General features: G+C 45.1%; 1 protein-coding gene across 1 annotated transcript in view; it reads right to left on the bottom strand.

The window, feature by feature from the left end:
- The window catches only part of LOC111153849 (beta-galactosidase-1-like protein 2), a 47,165-nt gene that overhangs the window by 17,573 nt on the left and 9,939 nt on the right, over positions 1–19,653 (bottom strand). Inside the window, exons 2-7 of the mRNA XM_022513116.1 lie at positions 15,553–15,750; positions 13,948–14,016; positions 13,296–13,391; positions 11,438–11,546; positions 6,295–6,387; positions 3,355–3,436 (exon numbers count right to left, since the gene is read on the bottom strand). Coding sequence (XP_022368824.1) covers positions 3,355–3,436; positions 6,295–6,387; positions 11,438–11,546; positions 13,296–13,391; positions 13,948–14,016; positions 15,553–15,750 — 647 coding nt within the window. The remainder of the gene's footprint in view (positions 1–3,354; positions 3,437–6,294; positions 6,388–11,437; positions 11,547–13,295; positions 13,392–13,947; positions 14,017–15,552; positions 15,751–19,653) is intronic.

The raw sequence follows: 19,653 nt of genomic DNA on the forward strand, positions 1-19,653 counted from the left end.
CCCGAACACCGCTCGCACCGCAGCACCAGCACCGGGTCAGAATAGCCGGAAGGCACCGGCCAGGGTCGCGGCTGGGGAGGAGGAGGAGAAGGAGGAGGCAGCATTTCTGGTATCTTTACTTTACACTTTACTTTAATTACGTTTTTAAGTAACTGAGAAAAGTTCTGCGGACAGCAGGCAGAGCTCAGGAGGTCAGGGCTGGGGTGCATGGCACCGGGAGGGAAGGGAGGGAAGGGCAGGGGGTTCGCCAACGCCGGGGGTAGAGGAGGGTAAGGAGATGAAGGGGCACGCAGGGCGGGGCGTCGGGGAGGGAGGCTGCACCGAGAGGGCGGAGGCAGGGAGACAGGCAAGGCCGGGGCAGAGGCACAGCGTGGACGGTTGGAGGGAGGCGGCACCTAGAGGACAGAGGCGGGGAGGCGCGGAGGCGAGGAGACGGGTAGGGGGCGAGGAGACGGGTGGGAGGCGGGGAGGGAGGGGTGCGGAGGCGGGGAGGCCCCCCTTTTTAAAAGGGGGGGGCGGCGGGGGATGGGGGTGGGGGCGGCGGGAATGCGGGTGGGGAGCGGGGAGTGGGGCACGGCGGGGGCGGGCCTTGGAGGAGGGCCTGGAGTCCCGCGGCCAGCCTCGCTGACTCCCTCCATGCCCTGGAGGCCTTGCTCAGGACCTTGCTGACGCGCTAAACCTGTGCAGCAGCCTCCAAAAGGGTCTTGCCTGCCGGCCCTGGCCGCAGCCCCGCCCAGGCCCCCCGGAACGACTGGGCCGGCGGAGGCTTTGGAAGCGGCCAGAAGGGGACAGTGCCATCGCGTGGAACTGGCGGGAATCGCTGCTGGTCCTTGAGAAACCCAGTGGGTTTGGGGAAAGGGACTGACTTCTCTTGCACATTCGTCCAAATCACACCCTGAGTGCCCCTCCGCAGGCCGTCGCTGGCCTAGGGCTGCAGAGATGAAAGGCCCTATCTGTTCAGTCTAGTAGAGGGGAGGGCGACGCGGAAGGAACCGGAACCGCGGCGTCTGGCCATGGAGTAAGCTGGTGGGAGCCCTCAGGAAGCATCAGGCAGCTGATAGGAGGCCCTTCCACCACCATCGTCCTTATGAGCATGAACCATGTCCAGGCACAGGCACAGCCAAACAAGAGAGAATCCAGGCCCTGGCGGAACTTACAGCCGCAAACAGGTAAATAAAACAAAGAAACTATCTAGAATGTTAGAAGGCAAAAATAAAGCAGGGCCGAGGGACGGGTGAACTCCAGAAGTAGGTGTATTTCAAATGGGTGCTCAGGGGAAGCCTCACTATGAGGTGACCAGGCAGAAAAGTGGGAGGATAGGGAACAGCCATAAATGGCTCTGCAGGAAGGCTGGGGGTGTCCAGTATGTTCCAGAAATAGATAGGAAGCCAGGAGGACAGTGGAACAGGATGGCAGGGGGAAGGAGACCAGGAGACACCTAGACAGGTCACAGAGGTCAAAGGCCAAAGGAGGGCCTTTGAGGACTTTCTCATAGCTTGTGCTTCAGTCTGAGGAAGGCAAGGTAAACCTGCAGTTAAGGTGAGGCCTGAGGGGATCCAAATGACACTTGCAAATGCTGTCATGTTGAGAAAAAGTTGTGCAGGCGTCAACAGTGAAGAAAGATCAGTTCAGTGCTGTTGCAACAATGCACATGAAAATGATGGTTATAGCGGAAGTGGTAAAACTTACTTGGATCTGGATAAATTTGAAGATAAAACTAAAGATAAAAAGGATTTGCTGGGGCGCCTGGGTGGCTCAGTGGGTTAAAGCCTCTGCCTTCGGCTCAGGTCATGATCTCAGGGTCCTGGAATCGAGCCCCGCATCGTGCTCTCTGCTCAGCAGGGACCCTGCTTCCTCCTCTCTCTCTGCCTGCCCTTCTGCCTACTTGTGATCTCTGGCTGTCAAATAAATAAATAAAATCTTAAAAAAAAAAATAGGATTTGCTGTGTGTCACGCATACACAAATAGAGGCCTGAGAGTGCCTACAAAGTTTAGGGCCTGGGCAGCTGGGGGAAATGGAATTGCAATTTACTGAGAAAAAGACTGAAAGTGGGGCAGGCCCTGGGAGGGAGACAGTTCAGTTCCCGGCAGGTTCCACTGATACGCAGACTTTCTGGGGCGCTGTATGCAATAGGCAGATGTACACATGAGGCAAGAGTTCAGGAAGGTCTCTCATGGTGACATGCGTCTCACACTCATCAGCACACACGTCAGGCTTAAAGGCACCTAGATCATATCACCAGGGTGGTGAATGTAAGGAAAGGAGGAACATTCATTCCAAGGAGTGAGAAGTAAAAAATTTAAATATCAGAACTCAGGGACAGAGAAGTGACCAGTGGGAGATATCAGCTGGGAATAGCCTGTGAGGTCAGAGAAAAACCAAGAAATTGGGTCTCAGACACCAAGGAAGGAAAACACTTCAAGGGAAAGAGACTGATGGTTGCTGACAAAATCAGAGAGGTCAGAGGCGACAAGGACAAGCATTTAAATTTGAAACATGGAAGTCCCTGGCAACCCTGAAAAGAACAGAGGCAGTGAAATGGCAAGGGTGGTAACATGACCCCCACGGTTTAAGAGAGATGGAAAGGAAACAGACTGGAGCAGCCATTGAGCATGGCATGGGGAGATCTCTTGAAGGAGAGCAGAGAAACACAGCAGCCTCTGGATAGGGAAATGAGGCAAGAGAGTTGTTTTAGAAGAGAGAAATAACAACATGTTTATATGTTGATGGGAATGACCCAATAGAGAGAGAAAATCTGATGACCCAGGGCAGAAGCAGGAGTTGCTGGAGCAATGTCCTTGAGTAGCTCAGGGACAAGGGGCTTAGTGCACAAGGGTGAAGCTGGGCCAGTGCCTCTACAGTAACAGGAAGAGACTCAGAGTAAGGGGAACAGATGCCCTGTACTACTGTATAATTGCTGCCCAGCCAGCTGCCATCACCACAGGGGCTACATACCCCCTGGACAGTGGTCAGCCATCTCCATGATTTTGGCAGGGTTTGACTAAGCCACCCTAACAGGACACCCCATCCTGATTCATCTGCTCTGCCTTCTCTGCGGACATTCAAAAAGACCTTCCTTTAGGATGACCAACTCACCATTCCCGTCTTGCAGTTTGCAGAGCACTATTAGTGTCCTGAGAGAGTGCTCAGCAGAAGTGGGAGACCAGAGATCCGTCTGCCACAGATCCTCCAACCCTCTGAGGCCCAGAGCTTCAGGCCCGATGCCATGCAAATGGGAGAAGCTCAGACATCAGGGAAACTCCACTGGTGGCCCAGGCCATTTGGGGAAGAATGCAGAGTGAGGCTAGGGTGCTGCCTCCCACCCTCCCCCCGCACAGCTTCCAGGCAGGCACCTCCATCCATGACTCCCTTTTGCAGGCCATCCTTGTTGTCGGAAGTCAAGAGCAATTCCACAATACCTCGGTCCTCCAAGGCCTGTGGGGGGAAAAGAAAACAAGTCAATATGTCGTTCCTCAGAGTTGGGAAGGGACAGTTAGAAAGGAAAGAAGGAAAGTTTCAAAATAAAGCATTTACTTCACCACGGAAAGTGGACAGAAACCTATCCTGTTTGTGCTCAACACGTTCAACAAAGCTCCTATCAGCTGAAGTCCAGCGGAGGCAAGGGCAGGGCTGTCAGACGCTGGCATCCCTTGGCTGCCACAGATCTGTTGAGGGGCCAGTTCTCGCTAATATGCTGTTCCTAGACGGGCCTATGCAGAGGCCAGCTTGCAGGGGGTCCATGAGCAGGTCAGGACCTCCTGACCCTCCTGACCCTCCAGCTCCCCCCACATCAGAAAGAAGCAGCCCATTCCTCCCCTACACTGGGCCAGGGTGGGCTCTGTTCAACACAGTCACATGCCCAAGACATGCTGCATGTGCCCAGTAGAACAGGAAGATCTCCTCGAAAGTTGTCAATCAAATGAAGAAGTAGAAGGAGCACACGCTGCGCTGAAAGGCAGTAACCATTTTACTACTCAGAGTAACTGCTACATTTATGAACCACTTACAATCATGGCAGGCCTTCTGCTAAATACTTTACATAGACTGTCCTATTCACTCTTCGCAATTAATAACTGTACAGACAAAGAGCCTCAGAGAGGTTGGACAAAGTGTTAAGGGATACAGAGCAAATAAGATAGTATGGACCTGAATCCAGAGTCTGTTCACCTTGGAAGGCTCTGCTCTCGGGCTGTGGGCTCTTCTGGATCAGAAACCCCAGCAAGGGGAACTGTCCTCTAATTTTCCCTGCAGATATTTTGACAAGACTACTTATTTTAACCAAATTCTTTGGGAAATAGGTGAGATAGAGATAATCTAGTAGGTACATAATGTTCATGTCCAAAACCTACAAGACAGTAAGGGCAGAGGGGGCCCTAATTCTCAGAAACAACAGAAGCTGCAGAAGTTCAATTCATTAAGCAGGGTGAGATTTTTATTAAAATCTGGACTCGGCACCTCACAACTCTCGACCCAGTCATTTGCCGATATATAACAGGCTTTGCCTCAGTTCCTACCTTACACATACAGCATGGTGTCGGTTGGGAGAGTGTAACCTTCTTTTACAGCTGTACTATTTACACTTGACTTTTCACAGGCTTTAATTTATTGACTGCATACCATAAGGGGTAATTACTATTTCCTGAGCACCAGCGAACTGTCAAACAGAAGTAGGGTCTTGTGTCTGTAATCTCACTTCATTCCCAGAGCAGCCTTAGATAAAGGCATTCTTAACTCCACTGAGCACATGATGAAGCTAAGGCTCAAAAAGATCAGGTGTTCGACCCAAGGTCATCCTATGCTGATGGTGTCTGTATATCTGCAATATCCAGGAAAAGCTGCATGGCAGCTCTAGGAGGGGATCCTCCCAAGAGCTCAGGACAGAGGATGACAGAAGCTGCAGCTTCTTTTTGTGCATCTGTCTCACATGTGGATACCTTCCCCAGACACCAAAGAAGTTGAACTGGAGAAGCCCCTGAAGGGATTGCACTCTCCCCTCCACCCATCAGCAGAGCTCTCCTTCTCTACAGCTCAGGACTCAGTAAACACCTTCTGGAGAAACCCCAGCATTTGAGAGACAGTCCAAGGAAAGGAGTTACAGTGGGAGAAGCCCTCCTATCCTGAGGCATGGCTGGGATCTTTCTAGCTAATTCAAAGGCAAAGAGGAAGCTGGAAGTGTGATCTAAACAGGCTGCAGTTGGGCTTGACTATCAGAATGGAAGCTGATTCTGGAGCTCCCCTTCCCAGCTTTGGGAATGCCTCTTCCTGGAGACAGGCTTGCTCCCTAGAGACAGGGCTTTCTGCAGGTGATAAGAAGGGGGCAAGACTACATGAGAGCCTATAAGCTGGAGTGCTTGAGCCTGTGTGCAGGGACTGAAGTAATTTCCAAATGGAAAATGAATCTGCCTATGACAGCAGAAGAGATGCTGACATCAAGGGCCAAAGCTAAAGCAACTTTAATTAGGTGGATTCCCTAAGGCCACTTACCATTTCCTCAACCCACACCATGGCCTGTCCTTCTAAGTACTATAAAACCACTGCCAATAATCTATCAAAGTCTTATTTACTGACTACTTACTATATGGCTAGAATAGTCCTGAGCCAGATGATCTCATACACATGCACAATTCAGAGAGGCAAATTCTCTCATTAGTCCAACTTCAAAGAAGAGAAAATGGAGGTTTAGAAAAATTAAGGCATTTGCTCAAGGCCTTAGCTAAAAATGGATAGAAACCAGAGCAGAGTATATCCCTGTTCTTTTAAGTGTCATCTAGCCCTGCCCTACCCTGATCTGCCACACATTAATTCAGTGGTTCTCAAAATAACCCACACATTGGAATAAGAACCCAGAGATTCTTATTTAATTGGTATGGTACATGGCCTGGGCACAGGGATTTTAAAAGTGATGTTCACATGTTTAAAGTGATGTTTAAGTTCACATGAAGCTGGGAACCCTTGCATTAGATGCTGGAATGAAAGCAGCCTCTACAGAGAGACTTCACTAGTCATCACACTCAATGAAACCCATCCCTTTATTTTCAGCCACTGCAATACCATATATGTACTACAACCCACAATTAGAATCAATTGATAAATGGTGATAAAAAGTGATGACACCACTGAAATAAAAGTATGGTGAAAGGATTCACTAATTAATAAATGGTGCTAGGAAATTAATAAATAGTGCTAGGAAATGTGGTATTAATATGAGAAAAGAATTAGACCAACATGTCACATCATAGCCCATACTACATTTCAGAGGAAGGAATATGAAGAAATAAACCAAACTGACTTACTTTCTTGATGTAAGGCATATAGGCGGGGTCTTTGTTATAGGAACCATATTCATTCTCCACCTGCACAGCAATGATGGGGCCTCCATGCTTATACTGGGGAAAGAGATAAATAATCAAAAGCTGAGTTTGTAGTGGAAACTGTACTAATTTCACCACACTTATCACCAATTACCAGCAAAATATTCCATTTGAAAGCAAAAGTCTCAAAAGATTTGGTAATATAATTGAGAAGGATGTCAGTAAGACACAGAGTAGGTAGGGAGTTCCAGGTCCTCATTCCCTTATGGGAACATCAAATAAACAATTACAGACTGACTAAAATAACTTTTTAAGAGCTCTGGAAACCAGTTAAATGTTTAAGCAAATCAAGAAAAATGCATGTTTAAAAGCATAAGAAATCTCCTGGTGTTTTTCCTCACCCTTGCCCCACCTCCTCGCTGGCATAGCATGGCATAGTCAGAAAAAAGCAACCCAATCCCCAGTTCCCTCCCTGAAGACAGAAGGAGCAAAATGGAACTTGTTTGCAATATTCTGGACTGTCTGTAGGCTTCCCAGTAGACTAGTTTCTGTCTCATCTGACTTGGAGCTCATACAGAAAATGGCATAGCTTGGACCTCAGGTTGGAAACAATACAAGGCAATGAAGATCACAACATGTGAAAATGTCAGGGGGTCTAAAGGCCCATGTATGCCAGGTGCAAGGGGTTATAGGTAGAGGAATATGATAGAACACCTGAGGCAAAAAAAAAAAAAAAAAAAGAAAGAGGGGTGGCGGGGTGGCTCAGTGGGTTGGGGCCGCTGCCTTCGGCTCGGGTCGTGGTCCCAGGATCCTGGGATCGAGCCCCGCGTCGGGCTCTCTGCTCAGTGGGGAGCCTGCTTCCCTTCCTCTCTCTCTCTGCCTGCCTCTCTGCCTACTTGTGATCTCTGTCTGTCAAATAAATAAATAAAATCTTTAAAAAAAAGAAAGAAAGAAAGAAAGAAAGAGAAACTGAGGTGAGACTCTTTGGGAAATTAATATATGTAAAAGCAGCCAGGGAAAATTAGGAGGAAAAAAAGGTGGCACACACACAGGCCAGACTAGACACATTCCCAGAAAACATCTGAGAAGATCTAAAGCCATCACCCTATTGTGATCTTAATGCTTAGGAGCCCGCCAAATAATGAAGGTGTTCTCCGCTAGTCTGTAAAGACTGAGAGAGGTAACTGTTGTTTCAAATGACCAATTTTCAACAACAACAACAACAACAACAATAAACACAGGCAAAGAAACAGCATAACATAGCTCATTCAAAAGGATAAAGTATATCTCTAGAAACATTCTTTAAAGAACACACACTGGACTTACTAGACAAAGATTTTAAAACACACACACACACACACACATATATATATATACACTTTTTTTTTTTCAAACAGCTAAAGAAAACATAGACAAAGACATCAGGAAGAGGCTATATCAGCAAAGTGAAAATATCAATAAAGAGAAAGTATTAAAAGAATAAAATTTCTGCAGCTGAAAAATACAGTATCTGAATAGAAAAATTCACCATAGAAGTTCAACAATGGATTCAAACAGGAAGAATGGGAAAACTTGAAGACAAGTCATTTTAAATTATTCCGTCTGTAGAGCAAAAAGTGACAGAATGGGGAAAAGTGAACAGATCCTGAGAGACATACACATCAGTAAGCAGATAAATATACACATTGCAGAAATCCCAAAAAGAAGAAAGAAACAGGGCAGAGAGATTATTTGAAGAATTAATGTCTGGAAACCTCTCAAATTTGAGGAGACATAGATATACAAATCCAAGAATCTTCAGTTAACTCCAGGTAGTATTAACAAAAAGACCAAACCAAGATGCATTACAATCAAATTGTCAGAGCCAAAGACAAAAAGAGATTCTTGACAGGAGAAAGAGAAAAGCAACTTGACACGTATGAATGATCCCCAATAAGACTATCAGTGAATATCTCACCAGAAATCTTGCAGGGCAGTGACAGAAGGATGATACAGTCAAAGGGCTGAAGGGAAAGAAAAAAAAAAAAAAAAAACCCTATCAACCAAGAATTCTACATCCAGTACAACTGTCCTTCAAAAAGTAAGGGAGAAATTAAGACATTCTCAAATAAAAGTTGAGGGAGTTTGATAACACTAAAATTGACTTATGAGAAAGGCTACACAGAATCCCTCAAGTTGAATGAAAAGATACTAGACAGTGGCTTGAAGCCACAGGAAAATACGAAGTTCTCCAATAGAGGTGAATGTCAAAAAGAATGAAACCTTGCCATTTGCAACAATGTGGATATAATTAGAGGGTATTATGCTGAACAAAATAAGTCAGTCAGAGAAAGACAAATACCATACAGGGAGGTAGAGGCGTAAAGGAGTAGTTTTTGTGTGTAACTGAAGTTTAGTTGGCACCAATATAAAACAGAGTGTCATAACTTTAGGACAGTATCTGTAATCTCCACAGTAACCACAATGAAAATACTATAGAATATACACAAAAGAAATGAAAAGGGAATTAAAACTTGTAATTATAAAAAACAACTAAATACAAAGGAAATTAGTAATGGAGGAAATACGGGAGAGAAAAGCTATAAAACATAGAGAAAACAAACAAAAAATGACCAAAGTAAATGCTTCCCTATCGATAATTCCTTTAAATGTAAATGGATTAAATTCCCTAATGAAAAGACCTAGATTTCGACTCGAACAATGCTATAGATCAAATGAACCTAACAAATACATAGAGAACAGTCCATGCAATAACACAATACACATTTTTCTCAAATGTATACAAATGGAACATTCTCCAAGACAGATCATATGTTAGGCCACAACACAAGTTTTAGTAATTTTAAAAGACTGAAGTCATATAATGTGTCTTTTCTGATTACAACAGAATGAAACTAGAAACCAACAGCAAAAAGAACAATGAAAAATTCACATCTCAAATTCCCAGAAATATGTGGGAATAAAACAACACACTCTTAAAAACAACCAATGATTCAAAGAAATCAGGAAATCAGGAAATATCTTGAGACAAATGAAAATAAAAATTCAACATAAACTTACAGGATGCAGCAAAAGCGGTGTTAAGAGGGAAATTTATACCAGTAAACACATTAAAAAGGAAGAAAGATCTTAGGTCAACATCTAACTTTTCACCTTAGGGAACTAGAAAAAAGAAACAAACTAAACTCAAAGGTAGCAGATGGAAGGAAATAATAAAGATTAGAATAGTGACAATAATAGGTAATTAAAAAAAAAAACAGAGAAAAAAACAACAAAACCAAGAGTTAGTTCTTTGGAAAGATTAACAAAATTGACAAAACTTTAGTAAGATTAACTAGCATAGCAACATTATTCACAATAGGCAGAAGCAACCTAGGTGTCCATTCATGAATGAGTGGATAAAATGTGATACAGACATACAAAAATTATGATTCTGTCTTAAAAAGGAAGGAAATTCTGACACCTGATACACGAGCTACAAGACGAATGAACCTTGAAGACATGCTAAGTAAAAGAAGTCAGTCATAACAGGACAAACACTATAATTTTACTTATATGAGGTACCTAGAGTGGTCAGCTTCATAGCAACACAAAGTAGAATGGTGGTTGCCAGAGGTTATGGAGAGGGGAGGTGAGATGTTAATGTTTAATGGAAAGTTTCAGTTTGGGAAGATGGAAAAGTTCAGGAAATGGATGGTAGTACTGTTTGCACAACGATGTAAATGTATGTGAACTCTACACTTTAAAATGGCAAGAGTAGTAAATTTTCTGTTAGGTATATTTTGCCACAATAAAAAACAAAATAATTATGTTATACCCAGAATTTTTTTTTTAATTTCTGGTACACTACTTCCGTATTTAAGAATGCTTCTGAGCCATATTCCTGAATGACCTTCCCTACAACCCCTGCCTCTACCTCCAGCACCCAATCTACTACAACCCGCTGAGTAATCTCAGTAATCCCATCTTCCTTGCAAAAATCTAGGCTAATAATTTCCTGGCTTCTTACTTCTTTCATGATTAAGTAAAAAATACAAGATAGTCAGCTAAACTTGAATCTACAATGAATATATTTTTATGTAAATTATGAATATTATAATGTAAGTACATCCCATGTAATATTAAGGACATATTTATACTAAAAAACATACTCCTTGTTTAGCTGAAATTCAAATTTAATTGAGCACCTGTGTTTTATTTGCCTACCCTATAAATGGTCACGGAATTCCTTTGGTCTGTGTGTGCTCTGAACATTCTAAACGATTGACTCAAAAGCATGGTTTTTTAAAGATTTTATCTATTTGTCAGAGAGCGAGAGAGCACAGCAAGTTGAGCAGTAGGTAAATAGAGAAGCAGACTCCCTGCTTAGCAAGGAGCCTGATGTAGGACCCTGGGATCACGTCCTGAGCCGAAGGCAGCCACTTAACCGAGCCATCCAGGCGCCCCAACTCAACAGCAATTTTTTGTAGATGTACTAATTTTTTTAATAAATGTACTAATTTCTCAGCATGATTCTTCTAATTTTTATATACTATTGGATTAATTATTCCCATTCCTGCCTTTTTATTGCCTCCAAATATTACATGCAAGGATAAGATACTTTCTCCCCAACACTGATTTTTTATCACCTATGTTTTGAATAAAATGTGTACCACACAGCACTTTTTTGGTAGGTAGCCAAAAGATATACCTTGAAAAGTCATCAACTGTAATTTTATAACCACAAAAAGTCCTGCTGTCTTACAGGTAAGGGCCCATCTGTTTACGCTCCTCTCCACGTAGGACTGAGCCAGTAAGTACGCCACTGGTACTGGTACTGGGACACCAGTTGGCGGGTTTTTCAGTTACCAAGACATCACATGTGGCAGCTCTGACACTGTGAAGATGAACATCAGTCCTTGTGCCTGTCTATCCCTTCAGCACTTTGCCACCTAAGACAACACTGAAATGTATCTTTTAGAAGACAACTATTACAAACCCCTCTAATTACAGATCTCAGGCAGTGGAAAAGAATGCATTCCTGTGTTGAAAGGAACTGTGAGCCCCTAGTCTGAGAAGTCACCTAGGACTATTTACTCCCGGTAGGAGACAGCTGAAGATCAAAGAGGAGGCTCCTTGCTTTTACCTGGAGTGGCACCACCCTGGACATCAGGTGATCAAAATAAAGGTCCACTGCTTCCGTGAAGCCCTTGTAAGTTGTTCTCAGCCTCATGCCAGAGTCTTGGAGTAACCAGCTTGAATAAAAGGGGGGGTGGGAATTAGTTTCACTGTCTGTGGGTTTATTCTGGATAGGATGATGGTGGGGGAGAAAAGCAGCTTCAGAGTCCTGGGGGTAGTGAGACCATTCCCACCCCACTACCTCCACTCAGCCAGGAAGGCAGATTGTGCAAACAGATCCAGAGACAAATACTTCCACAGCTCCAGCCCTGCACTCTGCACTGCTTCCCTACAAAAAGACAACCAGCACGGCTAGGGATTTTATTTCCAGCTTTATGGCTATATAGATAGGTCTGGCTGCCAGGCAGCGTGAGAAAGCTTTTCACTGAACGCAAGGCCCAGCGTTGAAGCATTTACTCTAAAATCTCATTACAAAGCAGTGAAGCCAAAAGGGTTAAGGAATCACTGGGGCCAGATGCAACCTTCCAGTGTCACCCAGAAAACCAGTCCTGACACAGAGGCCATCAGAGGCTAATCGGACTTCTCCCCACTGCTCTCCTGGCTGGCGGGGGAGGGGGGCACATTAGCATCAGCCTCCTCAGCTCTTCAGACTTCAGCTCAGGGGAGTTGCAGGTGAGGAAGAAGGGGAATGTTTTCCACAACTTGTCCATTGTGATTGCATTCCCCAGATCATATCATTCCTTCCAGAGCTGGAGTCAGAAAGTTTTCCTTCTCACTTGAAATTTCTGAGAAAACACTTATATTTTCTTATAAAGGCTCTGATGGTTCTCCTAATTTGGAAGCCCTGAACAGGTCAGAAAATGATCAATTTATGTTAGGTAAAAATGCCTGAGGAAAGAGCAGCTTCCTCGAGACGGATACCTCCACCCTCCATCTCACCTAGAAGGGTCTAGCTTCTCATCAACACTGGGTCTCTGCTTATTTGGGCCTCCCTAGGGTGTGCCCACATGCCAGGATATGAATGGACAGTGCTGCCCAGGAGGAGGGCTAAGTGCTGGAACTCCCGCTGCTTCTGAGCTAACACTTAAATTCTGTCCTCCTGGCAGCTCCAGCTGAGCCTGAGGACATCGCTGACACAGAGATTTCTAATCCCTAGGTGCAGGGGGAGGGCACTCTGGCTGTGTGCACAGCCTTGTCAAGGGCACAGAGACAAGGAGGTGATCCTAGGGATCAAAGGAAATGGAGATAGAGGCTGCTTGGATCCCTAGGGTAGGGCTGGGTTGCACTGGAGACAAAAGAGAAAACAAGGCCTGGGCTGGTGGCTGTGCAGTGGGGAGAGACCATTCCCGAAGGAGACCACAAGGCAAACAAGACCAGTCTTCCTCCCTCTTGGGGCAGCATGGGGTAGAGAGAAGGTGGATCTAACCATCTGGAACACCCTAAGGATGGGAAACATTATACCTATTAACAAGAAAGTCTTTTTTGTTGAAAGTTAATGGCAGTAATAATGAGGACAAGGAATGAATGTGGTACCAGGTGATTACTGTCCAGATTTCTACTCCAACCCCAGAGAACTCTACTGACCTTAGTGGAGACTACACATCCTAACATAATTCATTAAAGCCTGAGATTTGAAGATAAAACATAAAACAAAAACATTACTTTGTTTCTCTTATACTTTATCAAATAAAGTGACATCATTTAAAATGGCCTCCTTTGGTACCACTTATTCTGAAAAAGAATTTCAGTACAAAACGAAAAATATACTTTAGTAGCAAAATTAAACCTACATTTGTAATCACTATTTTGCACAAGCACAGAGGACAGTTCAAGCCACAGCTGGAGCCCCACATAGCCCCACTCACCTGGGCAAGCCCCCGAGGTCAATCTCACTGCAGATATAAGGGCCTGGACGCAGAATCACCCACAACCCGATCTCTGCAGCCATCAGCACAAAGGCCCTAGGGAGGTCGGTGTCAGCAACTCTCAAGACACAGAGGAGGACGGTGGAAACAAGCCCAGCATCCCAAGGTGGTGGAGCTGCCCAGTTCCTCTCCTCCCTGCCTTCAGAGGCCCTGGGAGCTGGGTTCTCACCTGCTCCCAGACTAAGACCTTCTGCACAGCCCCACTGGGGGCATAAGGATGAAGGGTATTAGACAGGGTACGGGGATCCTAACAGTGAACCTGACCCCAACCGCCTTGCTACCATAGAAGGGCAACCCCTGTCCCAGCCCAGGTAGCTGGACCACACTGCAAAGCAGGACAGACACTGGGGTTTAGGCACTGCTGGACTACAGTGAAGAGGTTTGGGACTCAGAGTAGGCAGACCCAGACCCCCAGGAGTAACAGGTTCATCGCGAGACAGCATGTGGTTCCTAAGAATAAGGCTCCTGACCCGCCTTTCTGTGGTTCTCAAAGCAGAACCAAGATGGTCCCACAGTTCCTAACCAACCCCAAGGGGTCACCTCTCTGCCTCTCTACCCCAGGCCAGGCCATAGAAGCAGCAACAGCACTTACTCCAGGTCCAGGTTGCCAGAGAAGTCAAATTTGCCTCTTTCTGGTTCATGGAGGTTCCATGGAACATAGCTGTAATAGAAGATATTTACAGGATTGAGCTTTTCATTTATTCCACTTTGTCATCTAGATTACCTTCTTTATCCCTAAAATGTCTGAGGATATATTAGGTACATTGTTGTAATGGTGTCAGGATTGTAACCAAGAACTAAGTGAAGAGATCTAGGGACCTTAGAGAATCCAGGGCCAGTCCCTGGATGGGGTGTGGGGGCTAATATGTCATCTCCTTAGGAGAAGCGAGAGAAGGCCAGTAAGATTTCGGTAAAGCCTAAGATGGGACCACAGGTCAGCTTGAGCATGCACTCCACTCCCCCTACTTCCTCCTCCCTCCCCACCTCTCTCATTTTTCCTTGATCAGAGGGAAAAAAAAGTAATTTATTAAGAGAAAAAGTTAAAAGTAAGATAAGAGGAAACCTCAGTGGTCAGTCCTATTTTTACTGAAGCAACCAAAATTCCAAAGAATTCTTTCCTTGTATTCTCTTTAGAAGATAAGGAAATAAAATAAGTTATTTAAAGGGCCCAACTCAAGAGGCAGAGATATGGGGTGATGTATGACAGTAACACACATCAGTAACCAGTAACAGCTGGTCCTCTCCTGGAACCCCCCCCCCCAGCTTCTAATGGAGCCCTCTCCAGCTGCAAAGAATGTGCTCAGGTATAGGGAGAGGAGGTTTGCTTGCTTCCAATTCAGACTCAGGAGTTCCGTGTTTGAGAAAATACAGATTACCTAGCTTTAATAACAGAATGCTTAGCTTGCCATATTCCCACAAGATTGAGGAGTCCTGTGATGTGTGAATGTACCCCTAGGACCAGAATTTACATATGCAAATAAATGGATCCTTTTAAGTAATCTTTCTGGAAAATTATATACATTTGTTTCAGCTATGTTGTGATGGCCCAGAACATTCCTGTAATTCTTTTTAGAAATTGTCTACAAAGCTACCTCATAAACTGTTCAAGAAAATCCACATCCTTGATCTATAATCACATATTTCTGCCTGAAAATGCTTTCACCAAGGAAGCTATTTTGAAAAAGATCTTACTCATTTGCTGAATAAACTAAGGGGTGGGTGTGCTTGTTTAAATATATCTATATCTATATGCATCTAGATATAGATATATTTATCTATATAGATATATAGATATATCGATGTATGTAGATATAGACGTATATATATTCGATAATTTAATCACCTCCTACACCTACACTCACCTCCTTCACTGTATACCTTTGTATGCCGTTGCTCTTTCTATTCCTCTAAAGCTTATACATCCAGCCTGTCTTCTCATCCGCACAAACAGGGAGCGCTGTGCAGGTGAGGGAAGGCAGTTGTCGTACCTGGCAGTCCTGTGCAGAGGACTGGGCTCCTCCTATATTTTTCCTCACAAAATTCAGCCCAAAGATTCTCTTCAGGGACAGCTCACATTCAGGATCTGGCAGGGCTGATCCTGCCAGATGGAGACCCACAGTCTGGGTTGCCTTAAAGAAGCCCAATACACAGATGCCACAAATGCCCATGCTTGGTGGTGGGGTGGGGCAGTACTCACGTGGTAAGGGTATTCAAGCCACAGGCTTTCATCTTCAGCAAGCGGTCCCTCCAGTATTCCTTGGGCACCCGGAAATAGTGCATGGAGCCCCCAAAGATCCAGAAAGTGGAGTCCTCCAGCATGAAGTATTGGCCGTTGGCCTGCAGCCCTGACTGCCGGTGTCTTAGCCATGCAGGGATCAGATTATACCAATCCGACCTGCAAAGAGAAAAGGCAGCTGAGACCTTGGCTCCTTCTCAACAGTGAGCAGGGGTACAGAGTCTTAGGAAAGAGGCTTCTTATCCTCCTCCACAGGCCCTCCTTGTTTCTAAGAGGTCCTGCTTCCGAGGCCTTCAGAAAAGGCTCCCCACCCTCTGATTTAGTCAAACGTTAGAAAGAGTCTTTCTTTAGTACACTCATCTGCACTCCACTGCAAGGGAAGAGCAAGCTGAGGCCATAGTCAGGAACAAGACAAACACAAAAGTCAACAAGGAAACTATGTGCTAACAGGAGAGAGGACGTGGTGGAGGCACACAGCATGGAAAGGGTATTCGCAGGGTAGTACAGGGTACCCAGGACAAGTGTGGCACGCAGGTTCCTACAATGGCCAGCTCTTCCAGGCCATTCGACTTAACATCAAAGCAGCAGCTACTTCAAATGTTACCTCTGAGCCACCCCACGGTCACAGCTGCCCGGCTTGAGGTGTAAATACCTAGAAGGAGGTTAGAAACAGCATCTGTTCATTGACCAACTTTCCAAGTCTTAATTATTATCTAAAGATTAAGTTCAAGAGATAATCCAGCACAACAGAGAGCCCCATCTGGGAGGGCTGTTGGAAATTGTTAGTCCCTAAAAAATCAGGTCTTGACCAAGGGGAGTCCCCTCAAACTAATCCTCATGATTAGAATTCCCTCCCTCTCTTATCCCCAGTCTCTTAAGGCCATGGAAGAAACCCAGCAAGAGACGCTGGGGGAGTCCAGAAATTGAGGAGTTTGAGGACAGGAAAGAGCAGTGTGAGTCTGAGAGGAAAGCAAATTTCAGCTGATCTGCCTTTTCTGCACCCACTTTTCATTACAGTTCCTGACACTAGAGGGCGTATTGCCCCCGCAGGGCTCTTCTGCGTTAAAAAAGCTCCCCAAACTGCTGCCCACCTGTCTTTCCATTCATTTTGTAACACTGGCTACAACTGTGCCACTGAGAGACATGCTCTGTTTAACGCCCAAATTGCTCCACTCAATCAATATTGATCATCACTGACTGGAGACTGTCATCTCTTAGAAGAAACAGAGATGCATGAACAAAAATTAGGCTGAAGAGTTTCCATCTTGATTCTGGATTCAACAATTTTCTGTGTCCTTCAAGGGGGCAGCTCCTTCACAGAGCTTTGGTCTCTCTGGGGACCAGCAGTGCAGGTCACGGGGGCACAGGGCACATGCATGTTGCACATCCATAGATGACTCTACCAGTGTGATCATGGGATGAGCCATCCCTTCCACTCTCCATCTCTGCCACAGCTCTGTCCTTTTCCTACGTCCTTTCCCTACATGCCAGCCAGCTTCTCCTCTGCCTACAATGCCAAGTGCTTCAGCTCTGAACATAAACTTGCATACGCTACACTGCAAAACAGCCAGAGCCCTGCTATTGATGGAAAAAAAAAATGTTAATGGCATTTAGTGAAAATCCAGTGCAGGGGTGCGTGCTCCTCAGGAAGCTGGCTCCCATCCTAACAAAGCTTCTCCAAGCCACAGACCTCACGGTCCTATACGGCATTCTGACACATACAGTCTTTCTACACCTCAGTGCACACGTAGATAATTACGAGTCAGTGTCAGAGTGCTGTTGTAAGGCAAGCACAGAGATAAGCCCAGGGCTGGCCTCTGGAGCATATGACCCATGGAATCCTCCAGGTCCCCATGTTTAGAAGGCTCCCTTGCAACAAGTAGTTAAATAAGCCATAGATATCTAATGCACAGTATAATGAATATAGACCATATTGTACTATAATTATGTCACGTGATAAATATTGTTAGCATGGCAATCACATTACAATATATAAATGTATCAGAGCACACACTGTATACATGGTTTCAGACACTATCTCCATCCTGAAATTCTCAATGTTTTTTAGACAAAGGCCCTATATTTTCATTGTGTACCGGGCTCTACAAATTAGGTAGTCTGGCCTAGAAAGGGCAGAGGACAGTAGCTGAAATAAATATACATACACACACACACACATATATGTAATTGTCAAATGAAGAAATTATCTAAATTATCCAGGTAGAGTCAGAGAAAGCTTCATCCAGAAGATGACACTGTCACAGGTTGGAAGGCAGACAGTATGAGAAAGCAGAAATTATCTAAATTATCCAGGTACAGCCAGAGAAAGCTTTGTCCAAGATGACACTGTCACAGGTTTGAAGGCAGACAATATGAGAAAGCAGAGGGAACTAGGGGCAAAAGCATTAAAAAGTGAGAGCATATCTACTCAAGGACTAGCAAGCAGACAGGTGAGGAGGCTGTGTGAGCACGTGGACAGCCTGGGGCCCCTCGGCAACACAGGCCTGGCCTAGCACACACCAGTCCCAACCGCCGGCTACCAGTCTGTGACCGGTACAGAAACTGAGATACTGGGGCGCCTGGGTGGCTCAGGTGGTTAAGCAACTGCCTTCAGCTCAGGTCATGATCCAGGAGTCCCAGGATTGAGTCCCTCATGCATCCAGCTCCCTTCTCAGTGGGGAGTCTGCTTCTCTCTCTGGCCCTCCCCTCTCCATGTCCTCTCTCTCTCTCCCTCTCTCATTCTCTCTCAAATAAATAAATGAAGTCTTTTAAAAAAAAAAAAGAAACATACTTTTAGAGCAATACATGTCATTTTGTGTCTGTTGAAGATCATCATAAAAGACTGGGGCATGTTCTTTGTGAACCTTTTCATTTCCTTTTTCTAGTACCTGTTTTCAATGTATTTGATAAAGTAACATGGGGGGGGGAAGACTTTTAAAGAAGAAAAGGAAAATGATGCTGCAGCACAGAGAGATTGAGAAGTACTGCTTGAGACCAGAAACAACAGTCTGTCTTTGGGCAGTTGTGATCAGAGCTGAGAGGACAAACATATTGACCCATTGGGTTTAACAGGCTTAGTAACCAAATGGATGCAGGATGCATGAGACCAAAACGGTGTGAAAACTCTTCATCAGCACCCTTCCTAGCACTTGACTGAGGTCGGCCGTAGGACAAGAAGGGAGGTTCGGGTTTAGCCACAGCGGTTTTCACAGCTGGCCCCATATCTGAATCACCTGGGAAGCTTAAAACTAAGGAATGCTATAAACATTGGGGTACAGATGGCCCTTCTTTTCACTACATCTGTATCTTTGGGGTAAATACCCAGTACTGCAATTGCAGTGGAACTGTGGAAAGAACCAAGATGCCCTTCATCGGACAAATGGATAAGGAAGATGTGGTCCATATACACTACGGAGTATTATGCCTCCATCAGAAAGGATGAATACCCAACTTTTTAACAACATGGACGGGACTGGAAGAGATTGTGCTGAGTGAAATAAGTCAAGCAGAGAGAGTCAATTATCATATGGTTTCACTTATTTGTGGAACATAAGGAATAACATGGAGGACATAGGGAGATGGAGAGGAGAGGGAGTTGAGGGAAATTGGAAGGGGAGATGAACCATGAGAGACTATGGACTCTGAAAAACAATCTGAGGGTTTTGGAGGGGTTGGGGGTGGGAGGTTGGGTGAGCCTGGTGGTGGGAATTATGGAGGGCACATATTGCATGGAGCACTGGGTGTAGTGCATAAACAATGAATTCTGTTATGCTGAAAAGAAATTTTAAAAAAGAAAAAAAAAAAAAAACTAAGGAATGTGCAGGCCCCACCCCTGACCAATTAATGACGGTGGAGGTGGAGCCCAGGGATTGGTGGTATTTACAAGCTCCTCCACAGACCCCATGAGACTGAGCCCCTGGAGGGTTTCACAGGAGGGCTTGGGGCAAATCAGGGGCCCCAGTGGCCAGAGATGGGAGAACAGGAAGTGCCATAGATATCACTAACCACTTGGAAATTTTGTCGACAGCCACTCATGGGCAAAGAAAATTAATTTGACCCCCT

This window comes from Enhydra lutris, unplaced genomic scaffold (genome assembly GCF_002288905.1).
Source record: "Enhydra lutris kenyoni isolate GAN:26980312 unplaced genomic scaffold, ASM228890v2 scaffoldscaffold34, whole genome shotgun sequence".
Classification (NCBI taxonomy): domain Eukaryota; kingdom Metazoa; phylum Chordata; class Mammalia; order Carnivora; family Mustelidae; genus Enhydra; species Enhydra lutris.